Source organism: Camarhynchus parvulus, chromosome 3 (genome assembly GCF_901933205.1).
Source record: "Camarhynchus parvulus chromosome 3, STF_HiC, whole genome shotgun sequence".
NCBI classification, from domain to species: Eukaryota; Metazoa; Chordata; class Aves; order Passeriformes; family Thraupidae; genus Camarhynchus; species Camarhynchus parvulus.
This window is the reverse complement of record NC_044573.1, coordinates 81,546,441-81,569,755: the sequence shown is the minus strand read 5'-3', so window position 1 is coordinate 81,569,755 and position 23,315 is coordinate 81,546,441. Positions and strand designations below refer to the sequence as shown.

The 23,315-nt window shown below is 37.3% G+C and overlaps 1 protein-coding gene across 17 annotated transcripts in view; it reads right to left on the bottom strand.

Moving 5' to 3' along the window:
• The window catches only part of MYT1L (myelin transcription factor 1 like), a 310,332-nt gene that overhangs the window by 71,059 nt on the left and 215,958 nt on the right, over positions 1-23,315 (bottom strand). For 10 of the 17 annotated variants that reach the window (XM_030946699.1, XM_030946700.1, XM_030946697.1 and 7 more), the window contains 4 exons: positions 11,659-12,636; positions 6,980-7,114; positions 4,364-4,454; positions 1,994-2,101 (listed from right to left, as the gene is read on the bottom strand). In XM_030946699.1, the coding sequence (XP_030802559.1) occupies positions 1,994-2,101; positions 4,364-4,454; positions 6,980-7,114; positions 11,659-12,636 (1,312 nt within the window). The remainder of the gene's footprint in view (positions 1-1,993; positions 2,102-4,363; positions 4,455-6,979; positions 7,115-11,658; positions 12,637-23,315) is intronic. The other 7 variants (XM_030946703.1, XM_030946714.1, XM_030946713.1 and 4 more) reach the window with 4 other exon arrangements.

The following is a 23,315-nucleotide window of genomic DNA, read 5'->3' as shown; positions in this document are numbered from 1 at the left end:
AGAAACAGGTTCTAAATATGATACCATGTTTTTCTGAATGAATTTATTACCATAAAATTTATTCAAGATATTTATGTAAAGATCACCTAAAAATCATATTAGTCATACTATTCCCTTTGATTTATGTATGCTTATTCCTTTAGACACTTCTTCCTCACAAAATACAGTGGGCTTATTTATACAATGAGCTGATATGAATAATAGTTTGATCCTGTTTCAAGATAATCTATATTTAACCAAAAACCTGCAATTCAGATCCTGAACATTTGGTGCAAATCCAAAATTTCAGTTGAATAGAACTCCTATGAATTTGATTTCTTTTTAAGTAAGAACTTTCAAATGCAGGTGGGATGGAAACTGGGATGAAGACAAATATTCAAGATTTACTCTTAAAACATCTCTGTCTGCCCATCAATTGCCTGCACGCAAATATTATAAATAACTGCCAAGTTCATCTTAAATACTTCAATGACTTAAAGGTAAAAAGGAAGCAAGAGACAAGATGAAAGAATTATCTGAGTTGCCTACAAAACCTGAAACACAAGGCAGCTCACAAGTGAAGTTAAGACTGCAGAACAATCCTAGGGAGTTTGTCAGCAAACTGGATGCTGCTTTTGAGCAGTTGCCTTCTACGGCAACCGACTTCAGTGGCTTCTCTGTAATGAGCACTGGTAAAAGCCACTGCATTTTTGATCTGTCTTTTTCCATCAAGTGAGAAACTGTTTTATTCCTCAAAGAGTGGAGGTTTTTTTTCTAATGGGATTTGAAGAACTCTTCTCTAAGAAACCTCTGTGGGGTGTTGTATGCCAAACTGTGCAAACTGAATTAGGGGCAGTTAAGATAAAAACAGATCTGCGGAAGGAGAGCATAGTCAACAGGAATGATGAAAAATCTTCTGTAGATATGAACCATAATTCTATGTTTCCAGCTCCATGGAAATGCTGGTTTTTGAAAAGACCATCAAGATTAGATGAACTTCTAAGAGAATATTCAAAGAATGGTGTTGATAATACAGTAGAAAACTTTAAGTAGCCCAATCAGTTCTTAAATCTAGAAGACAGCTAAAGACTGAGAACTATGGGATAAGTAGGAAATTCTGGGAACTAAAGCTGCAGCACTTCATCCGCACTCTTTGAGGCAGCTGGGAGGGATGTACCTATCCCAGCCCACAGATATTGCAGTATCCATGGAGAAATTCTGCAGCTTTTGGGGCATCATCAGCGTAAGGATGGTACGATCATGCCGAAGTTTGATTGCTTTACATGCATCCTTCACACTTCAACTCCTTAGAAATAATATTTTTTCCACCCACATATCTCAAAAGCGGAGACAATAGCACAAAGCTGGATGCAAGTTCAGATAAATGCAGAATCCTACATGGATGAAGAAAAGGTGTATAATCATATAAAATTGGTTAAAGGTCCCTTCCATATGAAAATTTAGACAAGTCTCTTTTTCTTCTCTCTGTCCTTCCTGGCAAAGAATGGGGGGAACAGAGACGAAGAACTAAGCCTGATGTTACTTTGGAATCTAAGCTATACCTGGTACTTTTCCAAGTGTCCTGCCAAAAGTTTACCAGTTTGGTAATGCAGATAGGGCTTCTGGTTTAATTTAAACTGATATTTACTAGTAAAAGCCTGCTGAAAAAACCAAGACTTACCGGTAAATATTAGTTTATTCCCAAAAGATACCAACTTTTTTCACACTGTTCTTAGACTTTGCACTCCAGCAGTCATCTTTACACCAAACAATGCCTAAGACAAAAATGAGCTTTTCAGCTTTACATGTATTTGCCAAAATAATTACCAACCCTCCCCCATGAAAACTGAGTGGGAAAAATACACTGTGAGAATTGGATCCAGAAGCCCTAATTCTAACTCTTCTTTAAAGGAGATATATATGTATATACAATGTATATAAATATAAATTCTCAGATTAGGTGAATGTGTGATGAATTCTGCATAAGAATAAGTATTATAGTGATTTCTAATACCTTAAAACCCGATCTGATGCCTGGTTTGATTTTGACACATCACAGTTCTGATGCTTCTCTTGAGCTTTAGCCAGTTTCTCTGCTGCAGCAATAGGACATCCAGAGAGGCTGCAATTACAGAAAGGAAATTTAATTGTCTTGTCCTGCATAGTTTCACATTATAGCACTGATCCAATTACTCCTTCTCCTCCTTAGCCAGCATCAGGAAGAATCTGAAGGAAAAGGGTTTCCAAAAATGTTTTGATCATGTCTATTTTCTTTAGAATAGACTTCTTTTCTTCTGCTTTCAAAGTTGCATGGTAAATCTTACATCTGCTCTTCTTCTCTCACAGTACACGGGTAGATTATTCATGGATGTCAGCCAGGGAACATACCAGTAGGAGAGGAGAATACAAACTGGAATCTACTGTGCAGCTCTGCTAGCAGACTTGTGACCTTTATGCATCTACAAACGTTGCCAATGAAATGGCTCCTGAAGACAATTAAATGACAACACCATATAGGCCTAATCTTGTGCTGCTTCACACCTCATTCAGCTCCATTAACTCCAATATTTTTTGCTAGGCATATAAATGAATGCAAAATTTTGCCTTGGGTTGCTAAATCTACATGTCAAATGTTAGTGTTTGTTCATGAATTTCAGCCACTAAAGTATGCTTTCTAATAGTAGATGATGTAAAATGAAAAGCACTTCTGCACTGGAAATTCAATTAAATTTGCTAATGCTGAACTATTATTGAAGTGGCAATAATAAGCCTGATTCTTATGGAAGATTTAGAACTGAGAAAAATAAATATACTGATGCCAGCAGATGGTGCTCTTAGTGAAGCTGTAAAACCCTGTGACCTGACAATGGAGGAGTTCCTTTCCTTGTCATAGTCTATTGCATGCTTATGTGACCGCAGCTCTCTGTGCTCTCCACAGGAATAGAAATTAAAGTGAAAGGCAAATTAGAGCATTCCCAGATGTTCCCTTCTTTACAGGAAATAAGTGGAAAAATAAAGGAAAAAAAAGTGAATTAGAGAAAAATGCCCCAAAAGCTGTAGAAGGAGGTGAGCACAGACTGCAGAGTGCTCCCCCCGCCCGCCCTCACTGCCCTAGTTCTGCAGAGGGTGAGGGAGCTCTGTGCAGCTCTGGAGCTATGCCAGGGGGCAGCTGCACTCCACTGACATGCTCTTCCTCAGACACCTCAAATATTCTAGTGGATATTCGGCCAGAAGAGAATGCTGCTTCAAGCAGCAGTAATTCCCATAAAGCCTTCTCAGAGGTTTCTGCTGCATCTACTGGCAGAGTCACTGCAGAGAAGGGATAGCAGAGCTTATTGCAGACAGGCTGGTACCCACAAGAGTCTTCTGGGGGAAACGCAGCTGATATGAGGGGCTTGGTAAGACTGAATGTCCAGTGCCTGTACTCCCTTAAGCCTTCATGCTACAATTAACAGTAAAAAGGAATTCAATAACAGGAACATGGCACAGCTCCTTTTACCCTCTTATCCTCTTAAATTTTCTGGCTTCTTAAAATTATAAAAGAATAGGCAAGATTTTATTCTTTTTCTGTGGGAAAATTATGACATGCAGAACACTAAAGTGACGTTTTCAAAATTTGTTTGATGGAATTTAATTTGCAGTAGCATCCCTTCTCTAAGAATCTATTACTGATCTTAGGAAGCTATGGACAAGTTGCTTTTTTCCTTGATCTTTTCTTTTTTTTACTAGACTACTAACTTCTATTATTTCTGCCTTTTCATTTTTAAGTGTAATGAGACATGTTCTTAATGTTTCTTAAACAGCCAAGATTCTCATTCAGTTTTAGCTGAATAAGTACTTATGGGTTAAGACTGTGGTCAGTAAGAAAGTTAACAGCTGTGTATTTAAAATGCTGCTTCTCATGTATAAAAAAACTCCAATAATTTAGGATTAGAGTGGGTTTTTTCATGCACTAGAAAAAAATCTCTGAGGAGAGTGAAGTGTGAGAATAAGAACTCTGTCCCAGTCCTGACAATGTTGAAAAAAATCTTCTTTTTCCCTACAACACACCCATGAGCAGTCATACCACTTGTTTTGTACAACTGCTGTTCAGCAAATATCAAAACAAAAAGAAAAAAAAAGTCCACTCAAAAAGCTAAGGATGCTTAAAATGTCTTCCGTGGATCAATTCATCCATACTACAGCAAACGCACTCATTCTCCTCAGAAAATACATGAATAAATGTTACTCCTTAAAATGGATAAAGCACACGAAGCACCATCTGTCAATCCTCAGAACAGAACAACGACACACACTCACTCCCCCCCACCAATGGACTGCTAGAAGGGCTGCAGTTGGGAGGCACTGTTCCCTCTAGATTGGTGTCCAGCGACGGCATCCTTACCTTCGGTGGGAATTCCTGTTGCTATTTACGTGGCCCCGGCCTGTGCAGCCTGGTGTAGGACACTTAAGAACATTTTCATGCATGGCAAGAACTTGACAAGGAGAGTAAGAGAAAACAGCAGAGTATGAAAACAAGAAAAAAAAAATCAAATCCCAGTATATATGAAACCATTTTAAAACAAAGCAGGATTCATTAACAACCAGCATTCCTCAAAATACACGTGACACACATAGCCAATAAAGCCTGATGAGGAAACTAAGTATTGTGTGACCCTATGCTCATTAACACAGGGCAACAGTGAAAGTTATGGAGGTTACAGAACCTATAAACAAATGCATCTCTGGTGCAACAGTGAAGCAGAAGACGCCCAACATCTTCTTCATACAAAACCACTGAGAAAAGATCAGCTCAACAGTAAAGAGTGAGCTAGCAACCATACAAAAACAAAATTACAGACTGGAAAACTCTTTCAGGAAATGTATGTATTCTTAATACATAGCTTTATAAACACAGTATTAAACTCATGAGCTGAAAATCTGCTCTCAAGTTATACTGGTAGAACATTGAGTAATTTGAAACACACCTCAGTACAACCCTGAAGAGAATTTAACCCTAACTATAAGGCAGCCTGATTGAGCTAGGGGCCAGTTCTGCTCACTTCCACATAGATATATCGTTCATATCTACATAGTGAGCAGAATGGATGCTCTATTTTTCACTTGTGTTCTCTACAAATGTGAATTTTTTTTTTCAAAATACTAAGAACCAAAATTAAGTACTTAAAAATTGAGGGATGGCAGAAAAAAAATGTAAAAAAGAAATAAGTGGTACAAGCTTAAGCAAGTAAACGGATTTACATCTGCATCCACTGCAAGCTGGATGGAAAACTTACTCCAAGGCTGCTCAGAGCAGTACCCCTCTAAATCATAAAGCTCATGCTATGAAGGGCCAAATTATCAAGAACTTTTTGGGAACACTGAAGAGTTTTTTATGACATGAGGCATATCTGAATCCATGTCTCGGAGCTGGATAGCAGTACATCATTCAATGGGAAAAAGGCTATCCAGCCCTTGTGAAGTTCTCATTTTCTCACACAAGAAGTGGTCTGGAAGCCTGTATTTAGTTCTCACTCAAAAAAAAAAAAAAAGGATCTAATAAAATCAGTAGATTTGTTGACTGAGTTAAGAACTGAATAAAAGCTGTTCAGAGACTTGAGAATTAAACCATGTATACTCATTAAGAGATAACCATCATCATCATCACCCCATCATCAGTGTGATAAAATGTGTATAGATGCAAAAGTTCACTCTGAAATTCCTAATATTTAAAGCTGTTGTTGAAACATGCTTCACAAGGCCAACATCACAGGAAAAAAAAAGATGAGCTCACCTTTGTCATTTTAGTAGGTACAAGAGCATGCAAACAGTTTAAAGCTATATTCTTCTTTGATTTGCAAAGTCTTCTAAAGAGCTTTTTATTTACCGTTTGAAAAAATGATAGAACTTTGAGCAACTGAATAAATATTTGTGTTTCAGAAAATTACAGGGTCTTGGAAAGCAGAGAAATTACTTTATTTTTTTCTACTGTATTCAGAGACCAACCAAACTACAGCAAAGTTTCCTAAAGCACTTTCTCATTACTTTACTTCTGGAAGAAGCCACTGTACCAGGAAAGAGGAGACTTGTATGTCTGCCACTCTTGCAGTGCTAATCTACTTCTGTTTTCCTGTCCATCAGAATCTACTTTCCTTTGGAAACTGGGGACCATTTTAGTTCTGACCATCTTTACAACACTTCCTTAAGGCTGTTGCAAATTCATTGAGGTTAAGTCTAGAAGTGCTAACGGACAGTGAGGATTTTAGGTCCATATGGAATGGAATCCACAACTCCATTTTAAAACTGGTGTGAAAGATAATTGGATCTTAGCTAGACACTTCCGGATGAAAACCAGCACAGAGTAACCAGCTTCAACAGAACTATGCTGATTTCATCAGACAAGGAGGTGACTTCCAGAAGAGAAGCACTCTGTCTTTAGGTGGGTGTCCATGAGCTCATGTGGGTGAACTTCCTATGCACAGAATTTGCTGACATGGCAGGAAGTTCCCCCCATGTGACTGAGAGGGGTTGTTTGCTCAAAATCCTGAGTTCTGTAGCTAAGTAAACAGCCAAATTATTATTTTTTATAATATTCACTAGTTTAATATAAATTATGTTTCAGACACAACAATAACAACGGAAAGGGGTTGCAAGTTTTTCAGGAATAATTATTCCTGTACAAGACAATAAGGACAGTTGATGCGACATTAGCACGCAGAAGCAAAAGCAGTGCACATCTTCTGGAAACCTTTTTCTCTGTTGACTAAATATGTCTATTAAAAAATAACCTAGGATTCTCAAAATCAAAGAATACAGCTTTAAAAGTTGTTCTTTTAGTGTAAAGTTAGTAAAGAATGGAAATGATGGAATAAAGGAAAAAGTATAACACAGAACAGTTGACTAACTTGAGACAAACCATACTGAAAAATGAAATTAATTTTTTAAATAAAAGGTTTAAAAAGCATGCTAGAAAAGTTTTTGTCGTTTTATCCCCAGTTTCCATGAAAGAATGTGAACTTACTTTCTGGAGGGACCCTATCTTTGTGTGGGCATCCTGACAAACTGCGGTGATGGGGGTAAAGCCCCGTTACATGGCCAGTTCCATCACACCCAGGGGTAGGACATTTGCTCTCTTTCTTTTCTGTTCTTGAGGGATCTATAATTTACAACAAATGTGTCAAGTGAATGAGTCTTTTCACATTTCTGTAAGAAGGTTCATTTAATCATGTCATTTACTCTTTGGTAAATGTTATTATGAAAACTGGAAAAAAAACCCCTTCTATTTCTTATCACAGTTCTGTCACTTTTATCCTGTTATCTTCTTCTCAGACTGCAGGCTCCCATGATCACGGCAATATCCATTCACAGTGATTGGAAAATGACCTTTTTATAGCAAAGCTGTACCATTGTCAATCAATGTTATGCTGGCAAGCATTAGATCAAGGGTGAAAGGTCATTTGGAAACTTTAGTTGGAATTTCCCTTCTTTACATTCTTACTTGCCTCACGTGTTAAGGTCTGCAAATGTACTGTCATAGCAGTTCAATGTCCTGAGAGTAGCAAACCCAGCTCTTCAGCATAATGATACCACAAAAATCCCTTTTCCAAGGCACAATGAGAAAATTACTATTGTTTTCTTTAAATTCCTTACAAAGTGGTAAAATTACATAAATATTCCTTGATCTTCAATAAATTATGGTGGAGTAAACACTGTAATCAGAATTACTGAAAGCATCGCTTGCGTGTAAATCTGGGCCATTACCAACATGCATATGTAACATTTGAATATTCATATGCTTGGAAGGTTAATGACCTTTTAGAATGTTGTTGGAACTTCTGCCTACAAATCAAAGAAATGTCTACCTAGACACTTTTTCCACAAAATAAAGTTTTCTGCCAATGACGTAATGGAATACTGGTGTCATTAACCTGATTTAGAAATTTCTCACATAACTTTATCTGCTTATTGCTTTTAACAGAACATGTGTAGAACATCTATTCTTCCAGACAAGCACATGATACAAATTACATCTTATCATCTTGACCACAGTTGCCAGGTTTTGGACATTATTGCTGATTTTTGTATCAGTATTAAAGGGATAAAATTCAGGATATTCAAACTGCTCCAGTTTTGGCTCAAGATCACCAACATCTTTTTTAGTCCAACATTCCTTTCAGTACCCAGTCTGAACTACCCTCATTTAATGATTTTATGTTGCTCTTGTAATTTCTCTGCTTCACTATTTATGCTTTCATCTCCATAAAATAAGATTTTGCTACTTGTTTTCCATTAAGCCTTTTTTACATTAAATTCCATCTCAGCTTCAACAAACAGAATCCTCAGTACAATAGGGGGAAATTTCAGTACTTGTGGAACTTCACGGACAACCCATTCTTTTCATCATGAATCAATACAATCCAGAGTTCACATTCTGTTTTGGACTTATCTTTCTCTGACTTCCTTCTGGTAGGTTTTATATATACTTTTACTTTTCAAGTTCTTCCAAAATAGCTTCATTTTACAGAAAATCTTTACCTCCTTGTAATGACTCTCCATGTTTTAAACCCATTCTTAAAATATAATATCATACTTAAACCTTACATTTTGCAAATAGAACCCCTAATTATGATAGTTTTATTTTACTTAACTTGCATGTGAACTGTAGAACACAGATCTTTGTTCCATGCTCTTTAACAACAAATAAATATATAAATCTATCTCCAATGTGCTACACAGTTATCACAACACTTCTGGAAAGACCATAATGTCATACATCAAGAAATTGAAGAAAGAGATCAAGAAGTTAAACCCAAGGCCACAGAAGGAGCAAATGTCAGAGGAGGGATTTGAATTCCTGCCAGATAGGCCTGTGCTGAGACCACTAGAACAGCAAGCCCACAGCTACATACATACACAACTCTAAGCAACTCATCAAGTCAAGTACTTTGGGATGTGTAAAAGTATTAGATAAGTGAATAGATAATGTAAATGAAATATAAATTATGTAAATATAACAATATTCAAGGACTGCAAAAAAATGTAGATGATTAATAGACCATAATGGCTTTTTAGAGACTTTAAACTAGAGGAACTTTAGCTACTCGACATTGTTAGAACTCCACCAAAGTCAGTGAAGGTATTGTAATTTAGAGCAGCTGAGGATCTAGACACTTGCATCCTACAGCATCAAGCAAATCCTGCTCTGTATTCAAGTCTATATCATAAAGTTACAGCACATATCAGAGCCTTAAGAGCCTTTATGGTCTAATGAGTCAGAAAAGATGCTGTATACTACTCTTAATGATTTCAAAACTTGCATAAAATTGCACTTGCACAATTTCCCATTGCTTTTAATGGAAGACATTTGAGTAAACTTTTCACAACTTTTTATAAAACACTGGATACTGTTCTGTAAATCCTCTTCTGCTATTTGGGAGAGATATTGCAGTTTTACTGAACTCTGCAACCTTTTCCCATTCCATGTCACAATGTTAGTATTTCCTGGGTGAAGGGTGTCAAAGGACTTTAAAAGGTTTCAAAATGCATACATTTCAGAAGAAAACCTGTTTAGAAAGCTTAAAATGGCAGGGGGGAAATGGTTAGTTGTCCCATAATGGTTGTTTCAGTGAACTGTGAAGCCAAGAGGCAGTTCTCACTGCAAACCTGTGTTCCCAAGAAAGTTTCCACCTAACTATACCATATATCTCTGAAGGTATCTCTTCCAGCATTATTTGGAAGATAACATGTGACTGGAGAACAAATGATACAAGAAACTGTCTTACTTCAAGCTTCTTCTCTTAACAACTACCAGAATGTTTCCCACAGGTTTGTTGTTTTGGTTTGGTTTGGGGTTTTTTTTGTTGGGTTTTTTTTTGGTTAGGATTTTTTTTTTTGTTGGGGCGTTTTTTGTGTTTGGTTTTATTCTAAATAAGGGATTTTTCTTTTCTTTTTCTATTTAAAAGGTCAAGAATGATACACTCCACAAAATTACATGGTCCAAACTCCCACAGTATTTAGTCCCTGGTGAGCCTTGGACCTATTACCAATTCAGCCTGCAGCTCCCAAGAAATAGGATCGTTCAAAGAAGCTACAGAATTTACTAAAATAGGATATCCATATATTTCTCACTATCAGAAATAATATAGTCTTTTTGAGACAGCAGGCCTATATGCAAAAAGGTTTTCCCAGCTATATATAGACTGGAAAGACTGAACAATACCAGAATTTAAAAACTGTTCTAAATTAATTTTTGTTTGCCATGTTTTCTGTGTTTTTAGAGACACATACTCACAGGGAAATGCATCCATAATAGGTCATATGTGAACAACATTTAGCACAACATCCACATGGCTATGCAGTAACACACTAACTAAATAAAGTTGTCTTCCCCAAATACCCGAAGTTACTACAGCATACACTGGACTATATATTTGTGGTTAGAACAAACAAACCTTCACTAAAACACATTGCAGCAGTGTTTGACATCAGTAATTTACATGCTTTTCTAAAAGACTGATCATTACTTTTGTTTAAGACTTGTGAAAAATGACCAAAACTTTCTTGGATCAAGATGTTGTCTGCCTACATGAATGTCACAGGCAGATTACTTTTTCAAAACAGAGATTTATAAAAAAAGAGAAAAATGCCCACCATTTTAATTGTAGAAAGCAAACCAAATATTTTTGCAACAAATATAAAATAAACTTAGTCCCTGTTTAGCATCTCCCAAGAAATACCACGTCCTCAACTTCCACTAAAGTCAATGGGAATCAGGGGTGTTCAGTGAATCTCAGGAGGTATTGAACACTTAATACAACATGGCCCTACATGTACAGATGTAAACACGTTGAAGAGAGGTGTCATAATATAAACACACCATCACCATGATTGTCCTGCAAATTAAAAAGCATTCTAAAGGTAACCTTTAGTCTGTTGTGATTATTTTTGTTCAGTTTGGTTTTTGTTGGGGTTTTTTTTTTCTCTTGTATTGAATTATGGTCAAGGCAGCACCTTAACTGTTTCCACAATGGAATGAAACCAGTGAAGTGGAATGCACATAAGAAAGAAATTGCTATTGATCTCAGCCCAGGCCACACCATGCCTTGCATAGCAAATGCTTTCCATTACCTTAGTATCTTAAGATAATTAATGTGCAGTCACTGCCCTTATCTTATGTTATCGGTCATTTTGATACTGTTCAATTTCTATCAGGCCATTCTACATTTTAGACAGGAGAGGCTTCATCAATAACTGTCATTTAATGATAATTTTATAAGTCACAATGCCACCTACCCAATCCAATCTGTAATATATGCACTTCATAGCTGATTGACTATCTGCTACATAAACCCACCCTCTTCAATATAGTTTGCAACACAATTCTCTTTTTAAATTATAAAATATATTAAAACCTTGAGAAAAATCTTTGCCTCTTTCAACATCATCTCTTTTTTTGTTTCCCTGAGAAGTTGCTATTTTAATTTAGCCAATGATATACTGTACATATTTCTAACACTGCAGAATGAGTTCTTTCATTTTATAATCATAGCATGATGCGATTTTACAATCATGTCATACTACAGTTTTAATAAAGTTCCCATTATGTGGAATTAATAACTTCATTTCAGAAATCTATGCAAAAACTTAACATGTTAGCTCACACTTTCTCATGACATAACATACGGTATATAGAAATATTACCTTTACCATAATATGGCTTTTTGACATGGCCGTCACTTGGTTTAGGCTTCCTGTCATCTCCAGAAAGGTGTCTTGGAGACTGTTCCTCAAATGATCTCATATTATCCCTCCTTCCAGCTTCCACTGCCATTTTTTCTCTCATGGCTTTTGCTCTCTCTGTTTCCAAAGCAATTGCTTTCTCAAGCAGGGTTAAGTTACCTTTTGTCATATCAAACACTTCTTCAGACCTATCTGAAGTAATAGAGGTGGTATCATCGTCTCTTTCGTGACAACCATCCTCCTTGGCACAGCTAGAAAAAGTCCTAGATCTGGGGCTCAACTGTTCTTCAAGCCTCATTAGGTTCATCATATCAGAGTAATTCCGGTCTGGTGTTCTTCCTTGGAAGTCATCTTCTTGCCTGACATGCTGACGAGTGTTCATGTTTTGCTGTTGATTTCTTTCCTGTGGGTTTGTCTCACTGAGTTTCCTAGCCAGATCAAAACACTGGTTCCTTAAGCACTCCAAACTGCTGAGACATACCTCTTCATCACTCTCCTCCACTATTTTTTCTGTAAGTCCATTGTTCACAGGCTTTCCTAGCATTACAAAGTTCATATTCCTATTGTCTTGCTGTGAAGTATTGTCTGCATAATTTCTTTCATTAATATTTTCTGAAAGCACTACACCATGTCCTTGTGCTAATAATTTAAGGGAGTCCACTGTTTCCCTAACAACATCACTGTCTAAATCTAAACTCAGCTCACTTTTTCGACCGATATTTTCATTTTTGTCACTATCATCTTCCAGACTATTAGATGTATTGCTGTTCATTTCTGATTCTGTCCTGGCTCTGTATGCTGCATCCTCTGCAATTTTGCCAAGATTTAACAATGACTTGGCCACCAGTTCATCGTAATTATCATACTCATCATTATTGTTATCGTCTTTTTCTGTGTCTTGCATTATTCGAGTATTGTGACAATTCATTTGATGGTCTTCTGTATAAAAAACAGAAACAAAGAAAGAAACAAAGAAAGAAAGAAAAAGGAAAAGAAAAGAAAAAAGTGGCTACAATTGGAACTGTTGTTGCAATCGCACGGACAGAAAACAAACTGCATGTCAAATATTGTTAATCATACAGCAATTTTAGAACACTATGGCTGACCCATTTGAACTGAATTCTCTATAGTCCATAGGGCTATTTTTGTTTATTTGCTATTCACATGAATTTCTTTCACAGAACTGATAATAAAAAGGCAATCAAAATGCTAATTACTACTACTGCTGAATATTATGGCACAAATACTTATGTTTCTCCTTTCACTTCTATATTCAGTTTTATGGGATTTACTACAATCACATTATTCAGATGACATAACTGCCTATGTTTCCAACTTTTCTCACTCCTGTATTTCCTGTAAATATGGTAGATGGCAAAGGAGTGAGTACTACTGGATTTATTCTCTTACTGATGAATGCCATTCACCAAAAAAGAGTATACTCCAAGAAGGAAAAGTCACATTTTTAACACCATACACACAATTAACACTAGTTGACCAATAGCAATACAAGAAGATTAAAATGGCATTTTACTTAGTGGATCCATCAGTAAAATCAAAATCTCTCAGTTCAACTATGGAGAAGTTAAGAATTTTAACAGTGTTGTTACATGAAAGGAGGATAGAATGAATTATATGCACAATATAATTTTGAGTAAATATGCTAGCCCAAATTTTATAGTCATATATGTGTAATAGGGCTGTTATTTATTTTTTTGTGTACTGTAACAGAATGGTGCAGTTACCACATTTTACTCAGCTTTGTCCTAGTAACTGTTGAATAACACAGGGAGGGCCTAATAAGATGGAGCTGATGAGAGGCACTGAGGAGGAGATCCACCTCTCCTAATTTTAGACATGAGCAAGGCAGACACCGACACCTACATCTGCATCCACAGTTCTGTCCTCAGTCAGTAAGAGAAGCAGACACTTTATGGACACAGCCTACCTGATCTGGTTAAGATACCTTCTTGAGAATAAAACTGATAACCACTAGAAGTGTCTGTTTCTCTTCATTGACAACAAAGGGACTCAGACTTGATGCCCACCTTAAAGATACCCATACTCAATCAGATGAACATCATTCAGAGAGCATCTTCTGGTATCTCATGTTCACTCAGTTATGTCATTATTAGACCCAGTCTAAAAACATACATTCATAATTATGGAGTAATGAACACTGCATAACTAATATTTTGATAATTGGCTACACAAGCTGTATTTCAACATTTTCCAGCACTGGACAAGAAAGTTTCTAGATCTGTCATTACAGTGTCATGCTAGTCCAGTTTTTCAGCTGGTGCAAACTGAAAGAAACCAGTAGAGCTAGGATAATTAACACCTGCTCAAGAACTAATCCATCAACTTCTGATAGCATCTTTTCAGCTTAGATGTATTTCCAACACTAGTACACCTAAACACATAGCAATTTCTGAAGTGCGGCTCATATTTTAAGTTAAACAAATCAAAGTGAGAAATTTCAGGTAGTAGGTGGCTTGTGCACTAACATTTTGGTAATAGGAAATAGTGTTTGATAAAAATAGTTTTTATGTCAATGGTCAAGATAATAAGTCAAGAGTTGTATATACAAAGCTAAATAGCACAATAATTAATATTTCAGCCACAAGATAGTATTTCTTCTACACAGTGGTTAGGGATCCTGGGATGATAGTAGGCTGTAGTTAAGCAGCAGAACTGGTTGATGACTAGGCTATGTCTAGAAAAAAAATGCTCTAATGGTAAAATATTATATCTTACATATTATCTGCTTAAATACAGAGGAAAGATAATTAATAAGGAAGATTGTACGGTATTTCTACATCACAAGATATTCTAAACCAGTAGTGGGTTATCTGTTTATCATAAAAGGTGGTTTTATTTTAGTTGCTATGCTTTTCAAGATCATCATAACTCACATTTATCTTTCAGTGCCACAAAAATAAAGGTATCAGAGTATCAGATTTTCAGTGTACAAGTAAGGATTGCCACTTACACTTCCTATTTGAAAAATGTCCATCTTGAATAAGTGAATAGAAGAAAGCAGTGAAAGATTAGTGGATAGCACAGATAGTCTGTGCTATTTGAAAAGCAAATACACTAATAATTTTCTAAAGTAAAATGTACAAACAAATCCCACAATAATTTAAACATTAAGGAGAAAACCTGGTGCCATGGAGATTGTTCCATAGAAACTGAGGCTTTTGTGGAGCACTTCTTGTAACTATACTCATGGGCAATCAGATGCAGCAAAAGAACATCAAAGTAATTAAAGAAGCAACAAGCTATAGCTCCAAAATTGCCAGTGCCTTCAAGTTTAGGATGAGGTATCAACAAACACTGGTTAAATCAGTCCAAATCTAGCTGTAATACGATACTGAAATACAAAGTAGGAAAAAAAAAGAAATTTCTCAAGTCATCCTGAGAACTGCTCAGGTACGCAGTGAGTATTCTAGGCCAACTTTTGAAACGTGAAAATTTTCAGGAATTGTTTCTTAAAAGGGGGGGATGTGTTTGTAAATGATCACCAAGGAGAGGAATATGTTATACCTTGCCTCCACAAGTGAAAAGTCAAAATATGAATCATTTACCACATGAAAGAAGACATCTAAATTCCTTTTGAGTAGGTAAGCTGGGTGAAAGCTATAAATACAGTATTTTTATTCTGTTTGTTTGGCTATATCCTTTTCTGGTCTCCCATCCATTCAGTCATAATATGAAGAAGAAAAAGGTAGTGGAAGAGAAGAAAGCGTAAAGCACTAATCCCAGATGACAGCGATTGGAAAGCAAAATATTTGAATAAGTTTCATTTCTCATATTTTAATTTTTGGCCTTTTTTTGCATCTCCTTTCTCTAACAACTATTTTACTCATGTCTCTTATATCCATGCAGCAGTCGTTTTAATGAGGAAGATATTTATGTGTGCCATGTCATCCCCTCAATAACAGATGGATTCTAAGCTTGCTGTGGTGAGGTACCTGTAACATCTGTTTATCAAAATGAAATTTTAAATACTGAATCAGTTTGTGTATTAGTTAAGGGTCTTCTAGGAAGTATGTTACAATAGCAGCTCTAGGTGAACTATATGCCTTTGCTTTGATTCAGTTTAATCTTGCTTTCATTTCACATTTTGTGATTCCTTAAATTTGATCTGCAACTCAGTAACTACCTTTACAGTGTGCTGTTTAATGGCTGTCTGTTAAATGACTGCAAAACCTGGAGAGGTAAAAGATTTACTCTACCCCTTGCATAAGTTTTGGAACCAGTGATGCAAACTGAAGGTTTTTATTTTGTGAAGAGATTGTCTCACAAAGACATAAGGCAGCCAGTTTAGGTAAAGAATGCACAAAGTTATAATATATCCTTTTTATGTTAACTTTAGGGCTGCATGGACAAAGAATATGCAATGCAGTTTAAAAAGAATATCAGATTATTCTAGCCCTCTTCCACAAAATATCATGACAATTTAGACATTCTAGATTATATAATTTGTTCTTTTTAACTCCCAGCAGATATAACAAATGGCAGGAAGAAATTATAGTGGAGTAGTGTAGAACAGCTATTAAGAGCTGGAAGCCTTTAGCCATTTCGACAGAAGTGCACTTGTATTGCGCTAAAAAAAGTGAATAATTTGATTTCTTATTGCACCTTTCATCCAAGGATCTCAAAGCACTTTACAAACATTATTTTAAAAAGCCTCACAACACCCCTGTGAGGTAGGTACTTTAACGCCATTTTACAGATGGGAAATTGAGACACAGAGAACTTCAGTGACTCTATGTCATACCAGGAGTCACGGGAGCATAAGAATTATAGCCTCTATATCCTTGACTGTTTCCTCCTTTTGCTCCTATCACATCCAATTTTAAACAGCATTTTTTCAGAAGAAATCGCTTGCTAGTTTCAGTGTAGAGAGTCATGCAAAACAGCACCTTCCTTTTGAAAAGGAAAATACACAACATTTAGATTGAGAGATTCTGCAGAGAGAGGCAATGATACTTCAGAAATAGCAGATACATTTCTACCAAAGGACAAAGACTTCAGAAACAAGACTTTCCGGATCTGTGGTCTATGTATCAAATTACTTTTCTTCCAAGCATGGACAAATATGATGGCTAAGAAGCTAAACCTACATGTGGTCACACAGGCTTCCTGCTCAGATGGATGGTTTCATTATCCAGGCAGCATTTCCTGATTTAAAACACTTCACTGCTCTTGCCACTGCTACTTGTCAATTCCTAAGTGCTCAGCACAGGATACTACTGCATCACCATTCTTCTCCCTTTAAGTCATAATGCAAAGTACATGCACACATCTCCACACTACAGTCTCTGATAGCTGGCCTAGGAGAAACATTTAGCAAGGCAATGTAGGCACAAATGAATTCCAAATCTTAGAATGTTACAGCATAATATGGGGAGGGGGATTGTTTGTACATTGATGTCTAGGGGAGAATCTTGTGAGAAAGGAAACTGAAGAGGTAGAAAACCCAGTGAGCTCTCAACTTCTCCACTCCATATGGAAGAAACAGGTGTAACTCTCTAAGCAAGGTCTCCTAAAAGTCTAAACACTCCTACTGACATGGGATTTGAATTAGAGCCCAAGCATTTGAATATGCCTATTTCAGGGATGCATGAACTCTGAAGCTGACCATGTGCATGAAGAATACTTTCTTCACCTTTGCAAAATTTCCTAAAGTTCTTTTATGCTGGAAGTGCTATAGGTGAAGACCCAAGCAATTTGGTTGTTATAACAATTATTTCCTTTATGGACCTCATATACTTAGTGGAAGTCAAAAGAAAAAGTTAACTGTTCACTTAGTTAATTGATTCTCTCTATAGCTATTCCATTATATTCCATTTTTTATTTCTCCACTTCTCAGCTTGCTACAACTACTTACAATAGTTATAATACTGGGACTTATTGTTTAGACTCCCCTAGAATTATAGTATTCAATTAATAACCAATGCTCAAAGTAAAATAAAAGGAGAGTAGAAGTCATTAAGCGTGGCAAGGAAGTCCTGAGCTGAAGAACACAGCATGTTACAGTAGGAGTCAGTATTAAAAAATAATAATGAGGACTACAGTGCATCAAGCTCATATAGACCTTTAAATATGTACAATTTGCCACCTTATGTATCTTTTAAGTCCTTTTTTCTGTTATGTTTTGATCTTTTCATTTATTATAGGTACTTTTTTATCTGGTTTTGCCTGCTGAAAATTTAAGTACTACCTTCTTTTTTTCTTGTTTCCTTTTTACTTTTCCCTAACAACCAAAGGTGATCCTCACAAGAAAGATCTGAATTTCTTTCCTTTTATGAAGTGATTACTAACACATAAAGACTAACAAATAAAGACGTTACTTTTTAATTCATCTTCTTGCTATTTAAACACATTTTTAAAAGAATATTAATAAATTATTTTGGTATAAAAGCATTTTGAAGATTTAGTTTTCTGTACCAATCAGTCCATTCTTGTCTAAAGGCATAGGTGTTTTACATAACCAATGCCCTGAAACACTCCTTTTTGTTTGACCTTTGTATGACCTATTATTACGCCTCTGCTTGTGTCACACTGCATGAATAGCAAACATCCTGATCTACAAATGTTCACACTAAGTATTGGTAGAATATTGATGTTCTTACTTGGGTTATTCCTATTCATATAAAGACAGAGAGCACCAGGTAAAACAGAGCAACATACTTTTAAAATTTTCTGTCATTTGTTATTCATTGATGTTTTCCCAATCCAAATCCCTACGAGCTACCTGTATCAGTAGAGTTTTGGAAAATGATCTAAGGATATGTGGCAGGTCTTCTGACAAGATCATGACTGAGGTAATTTTGCTTCAAGTGCCAGACCTCAAGAGCTTCTTAAAGGTTATCTAGGTTCTGACTCAAGCCAATAGGTTTAAGATTTTGTCATTTCACCACAAGATACTGTTTGCCTTTCTTTGATCTTAAGAGACTGTCACATGCTATTGACAGTGCACTGGTGCCGTGGAATCACGCAGTAGCTGAGGCTGGAAGGGACCTCGAGAGGCTTTGTGGTCCAACACCTGCTCAAAAAAAGTGCCAGCTTAGAGCACTTATCAGGGCCCTATTCTGTCAGTTCAGCTTTAAGGGTCTTCCAGGATAGAAATACCACAGCATCTCTGGAAAATCTATTCCAGTGTTTCACCACTGTCAAATTCATTCTTATTTCTACATGGATTTATTTTTTGTTACAACTTGTGTCTTGCCTCCTGCTATGCACTAACATCTTCTGTCCACTCTCTGTACAAGTAGCTGAAGCCTAACTTCTCTCCTTAGCTTTTTTTTCGTAAAGTGAACAAACTAGGTTTTTTTCAGTGTTTCTGCACATCATGTGGTCCAGCTCTTTAATCATCCTGGTTGTTCATCACTGGACTCCAATATTTCAAGACTTTCTTGTGCTGATGGACAAAATGATGTCTTTGGAGCATCTTGTGATGATGCTCCAAAACTGGACCTATTACTCCACATAAAAAAGTGTAAGTGCTACATAAAATGGAATAATAATTTCTTTTCCTTTTGATTTCTGTTTCTCAAGTCTTTTCATCCTGACAGCCAAGTATTATTTCCAAAAGTCAAAAGGCAATTAATTTTCTGGGAATTATCTTGTTTTCCTCCACCACAGAGACAGCAGAAAATACTTTTTGGTTACCTACAGGCATGTCTTTAAGTAGGAAAGGTCCTTGATTGGTATGAAGCCTGCTTGTTTGGTTTGCGGTATCTGCAATATTTGCTATAAAGGCATATGTTTAGGTTTGAGAAGAAATGTGCTGAGATTATCTCTGAACAGAAGTGGATATGCTGGGTTTGCAAGGGCAAGAAATTTAGCCAGTCACTCCCACCTGGTCCACACTTCTTTATGAATCAGGTTCAGGCAGCCCTTAATTGTTTTAACTTGACTTCTGTCTGGGCAGATAATGAGATGACTTTAGCTGATGACTGGCATTCATTTCATCCTACTTTTTCTCCCCAGGAAGTCAATATGAGGGAGGCAAGATATTTTATCTTACAGCCTTGTAATGATTCAATGGAGTTTGGCAGTTTCTTGCCTTCTCTCGGGGTTCCACAGCTCAGCAGGGCACCAGGCAATGAGGAAGCCAAAGCTATTCTCCAGACACTGGGATACAGCAGGAAGACAGCAGGGGAGCAGAGGACCAGCTGCACTGATGGCACAACACCCACTCAGAGAGCTCCTGGTATAGAGCTTCTCATGGGGCTATTCCTAAGAGTGCTCCAGAAACAGTGACCTGTGCCTACATCCCTCTCCATATTCATTGCTTTACAAAGGATGCAGCCTGAAGAACACATTTTTCAGTTCATAAAGCAATATTTTCTTTCTCACTGAGACAAGAAGTTGGAATCCTTAGTATAGGGATACATAATCTCTTTTTACTGGTTTTTTTTTTCAGCTCAAATCTCTGACTCAGTGTCAGGCCATACTGAACATGTCTCAATATGAGCTACTCATCTAGATTCCATTTACGGCTAATGGACAAAAACATGCATCCTGGGATATGATTTTTCATCCTAACCTAGGTATCTATAGTAGATTGGCTGAATTATCCCCCAGAAGTGACTATTTATCTAGATTCATTATCAATTAAACTGAAGAGGTGAATCCTATCCGTATTGCTTTCACTGAAAATTTTCAAGTTGATCCTTGCTGAATTTCAATGGTATATTTAGTATGATACAGTAGGAACTGCTGAGTGAAAGGAATGAGGAGCTACCCAAAAGGAACTATCTTTTGGCTGTGGATAGACAAAGATATATCAGAAAAGGCTGATGTGGATGGGATACTACAGATGCTTTGCATGGGATATATGCTCATGACTGTATGATTTACATTATTGTTTGGTCTCCATTATAAGTTTAATTACTTTTTTATAGCTGTGTTTGATTACAAAAAAAAGCCTGTTTGTGCTTTGATAAGCTGACCTGACTGGCCAAAGGGACAGAGGCACATCTCACTACCATTCTAGAGGATGACAGAAGTGCTAAATATGGTATAATTGAAATTTCTTCTTCATGTCTCTCTTTTTATCCCCTCAATGAATTCAGTGCCAAAGAATCTGGAAAGACAAAGAAATCTACACACACAAGTGCCAGACTTTACTTCATCTGAAATGTAAAGCTTTTAGTTTGAGTGTTTGTTCCTTTATTTTTATCCCTTCATCTAGCTTTTTAATCTGCATTTGTCTCATTCCCTATGTTCTCATGACAGGGAAGGCTGAGTAATAATCCATAGTACAAGAAGAAAGTAAACACAAAGAATTCTTTACATCTTTGGTTATAGCCCTCTATTATTAATATTCTCTTCTGTCCCTATTAATTTAACAACAGAACAGTAAATGGAGAAGTGGAATGTGATTATTCATGCTGCTATACTCTTAGTGAGGCTCTGGCATGATTTTGACTTTGAGTGACTTACAAGTTTTCCAGCAGCGTCCAGACGAAGTGAAGAAGTGCTGGTTAGGGACCATTCCCAAAGAGTTTGAATGTGGTGAACGTATTTTGGATGGTAAAAGATTAGCTATGTACGCACCCAAATCACGCAACACTTGAACTCAGCATTAAATGATAGGACTATCGTATGTTTTATTCACTCACATGGATGTAGTCATTGATTAATGTGACTGAAGGGACAAAGGCACGAAAACGCATAAGCTGGGATAAATGGAGAACGTATTTCAGAAGGAACAAGTAAGGCAAATATAAACCATTTACCATGGGTTTACACGGCAAGGTTTTGGTGGGCTACAACTTCCAGCAACTTTCCCCATGTTCGGGAGAGCCAATGCCAGCCAGCACCACTGCTGGCAAAGGCTGAGCCCATCAATGATGGTAGGAAGACCTCTGTGACAACATATTTAAGAAAGAAAAATAAAATTTATTGGGCAGAAGTAACTGCAGACAGAGAAGAGTTGAGTGAGAATACGTGAGAGGAACAGGAGAGGTAGGAGATGCTCCAGGCACTGGAGCTGAGATTCCCCTGCAGCCTGTGGTACGGATCATGGTGAGGCAGCTGTGCCCCTGCAGCCCATGGAGCCCTGCAGCTCCCTGGTGGAGAAGAGATCCACCTGCAGCCTGTGGAGGAGCCCACATCTGAGCAAGTGGATGCTTGAAGGAGACTGTGACCCTCTGGGAAGGCTGCAATGAAACAGGCTCCTGTCAGGATCTGTGGCCCTATGGAGAGAGGAGCCCATGGTGGAGCAAGTTTGCTGGCAGGACTGGTGACCCCATGGAGGACCCACACTGGAGGAGTCTGCTCCTGAAGGGCTGCACCCTGTAGAAAGGGACCCATGTTGGAGCAGTGTGAAGAACTGAAGCCCATGGGAAAGACTCAAACTGAAATTCATGGAGGACTGTCTCCCATGGGAGCCATCCCACAATTAAACAGGGGAAGGACTCCTTTCCCTGAGAAGGAAGCAGTGGGAGAAACAACCTGTGATGAACTAACTGCCTGTAACCCTCATTCCCTTTCTCCCTGCACCACTGGAGAGAGCTGGCAGACCTTGGAAAAGAGGCTTTATTTTGCTTCTCATTATCCTCCTCTGATTTTCATTGGTAAATTCAAATAATTTCCTTAAGTTGACTCTGTTCTGCCTTTGAAGGCAACTGGTGAGTTATCTCTACCTGACTTTATCTCAGCGTAGGAGGGAAATTATAAGAGTGGCTTTAGTGGACACCTGGCATCTAGTGAGGGTCAACCCTGCCCAATCAAGCTACACTAGTCAGCCAAATACACATATACAGGGGACCTCAAAATAGAGAAAATGGTGCCTCAATGGCTCTTGGCGAGCTGCAAAGAGTCTTTAGTACCTTCTGTTTATTTGCCATCTATGTGTACATAGCCTATGTGACTGGAAGTGTGTAAGAATGAGAATACCAGACAGCTGTTAAATGCAGGAAATGTATGCTACAGGACCAGATATAGATCACCTTTTATGTCACTATGGCATCTGGAAAGATATTTCCAGTGTGGCTCTTTCAAGCACCTGTCCACCTGAAGACCTCACACTGCTCCCATTTTAGAATTTGAGTGCACACTGCTATTCAGATCTGCACTGGAATATCTGTCCCAATGATGAAAGCTTGTATTTTTTTAAAAGGAGAGTATTTGCTGGAAAAATGTAACAACCTACATATTTACATACATTTCTATACATTTCCAACTAAATATGCACCTACTAGCTATGATGGCAGTGGCTTTGTTGCCAGTGTCACAGGGCGTAAATGGAGTTCAGCAGCACAGCCTCAGTGCATGGCTGAAATCTGTGCTGAGAACAACTATCCTTGCAGAAACAACAATCAACAAAAAAATAAATCAAATAACCACAATAGCCAGTTTTCCAAAATGAATGCATGTAGATACAGAGACAATCTTACACCAGACAAAACTAAAACCTGAGTCTGAGTCTGGTTTCAGGATCCTTCGGTCTAGAACCTATGTTGCTGGAGTCCTCTGGCGAAAGTAATGTATGTGAGATAAAGTCAATACATTTACTTCTGCCTGAAATTATTTATGTTGGTTTTTTTTCACTTTAACATATTGCTCCCTTAAAATTGCCTTTTGTGTGACTGTTTTTA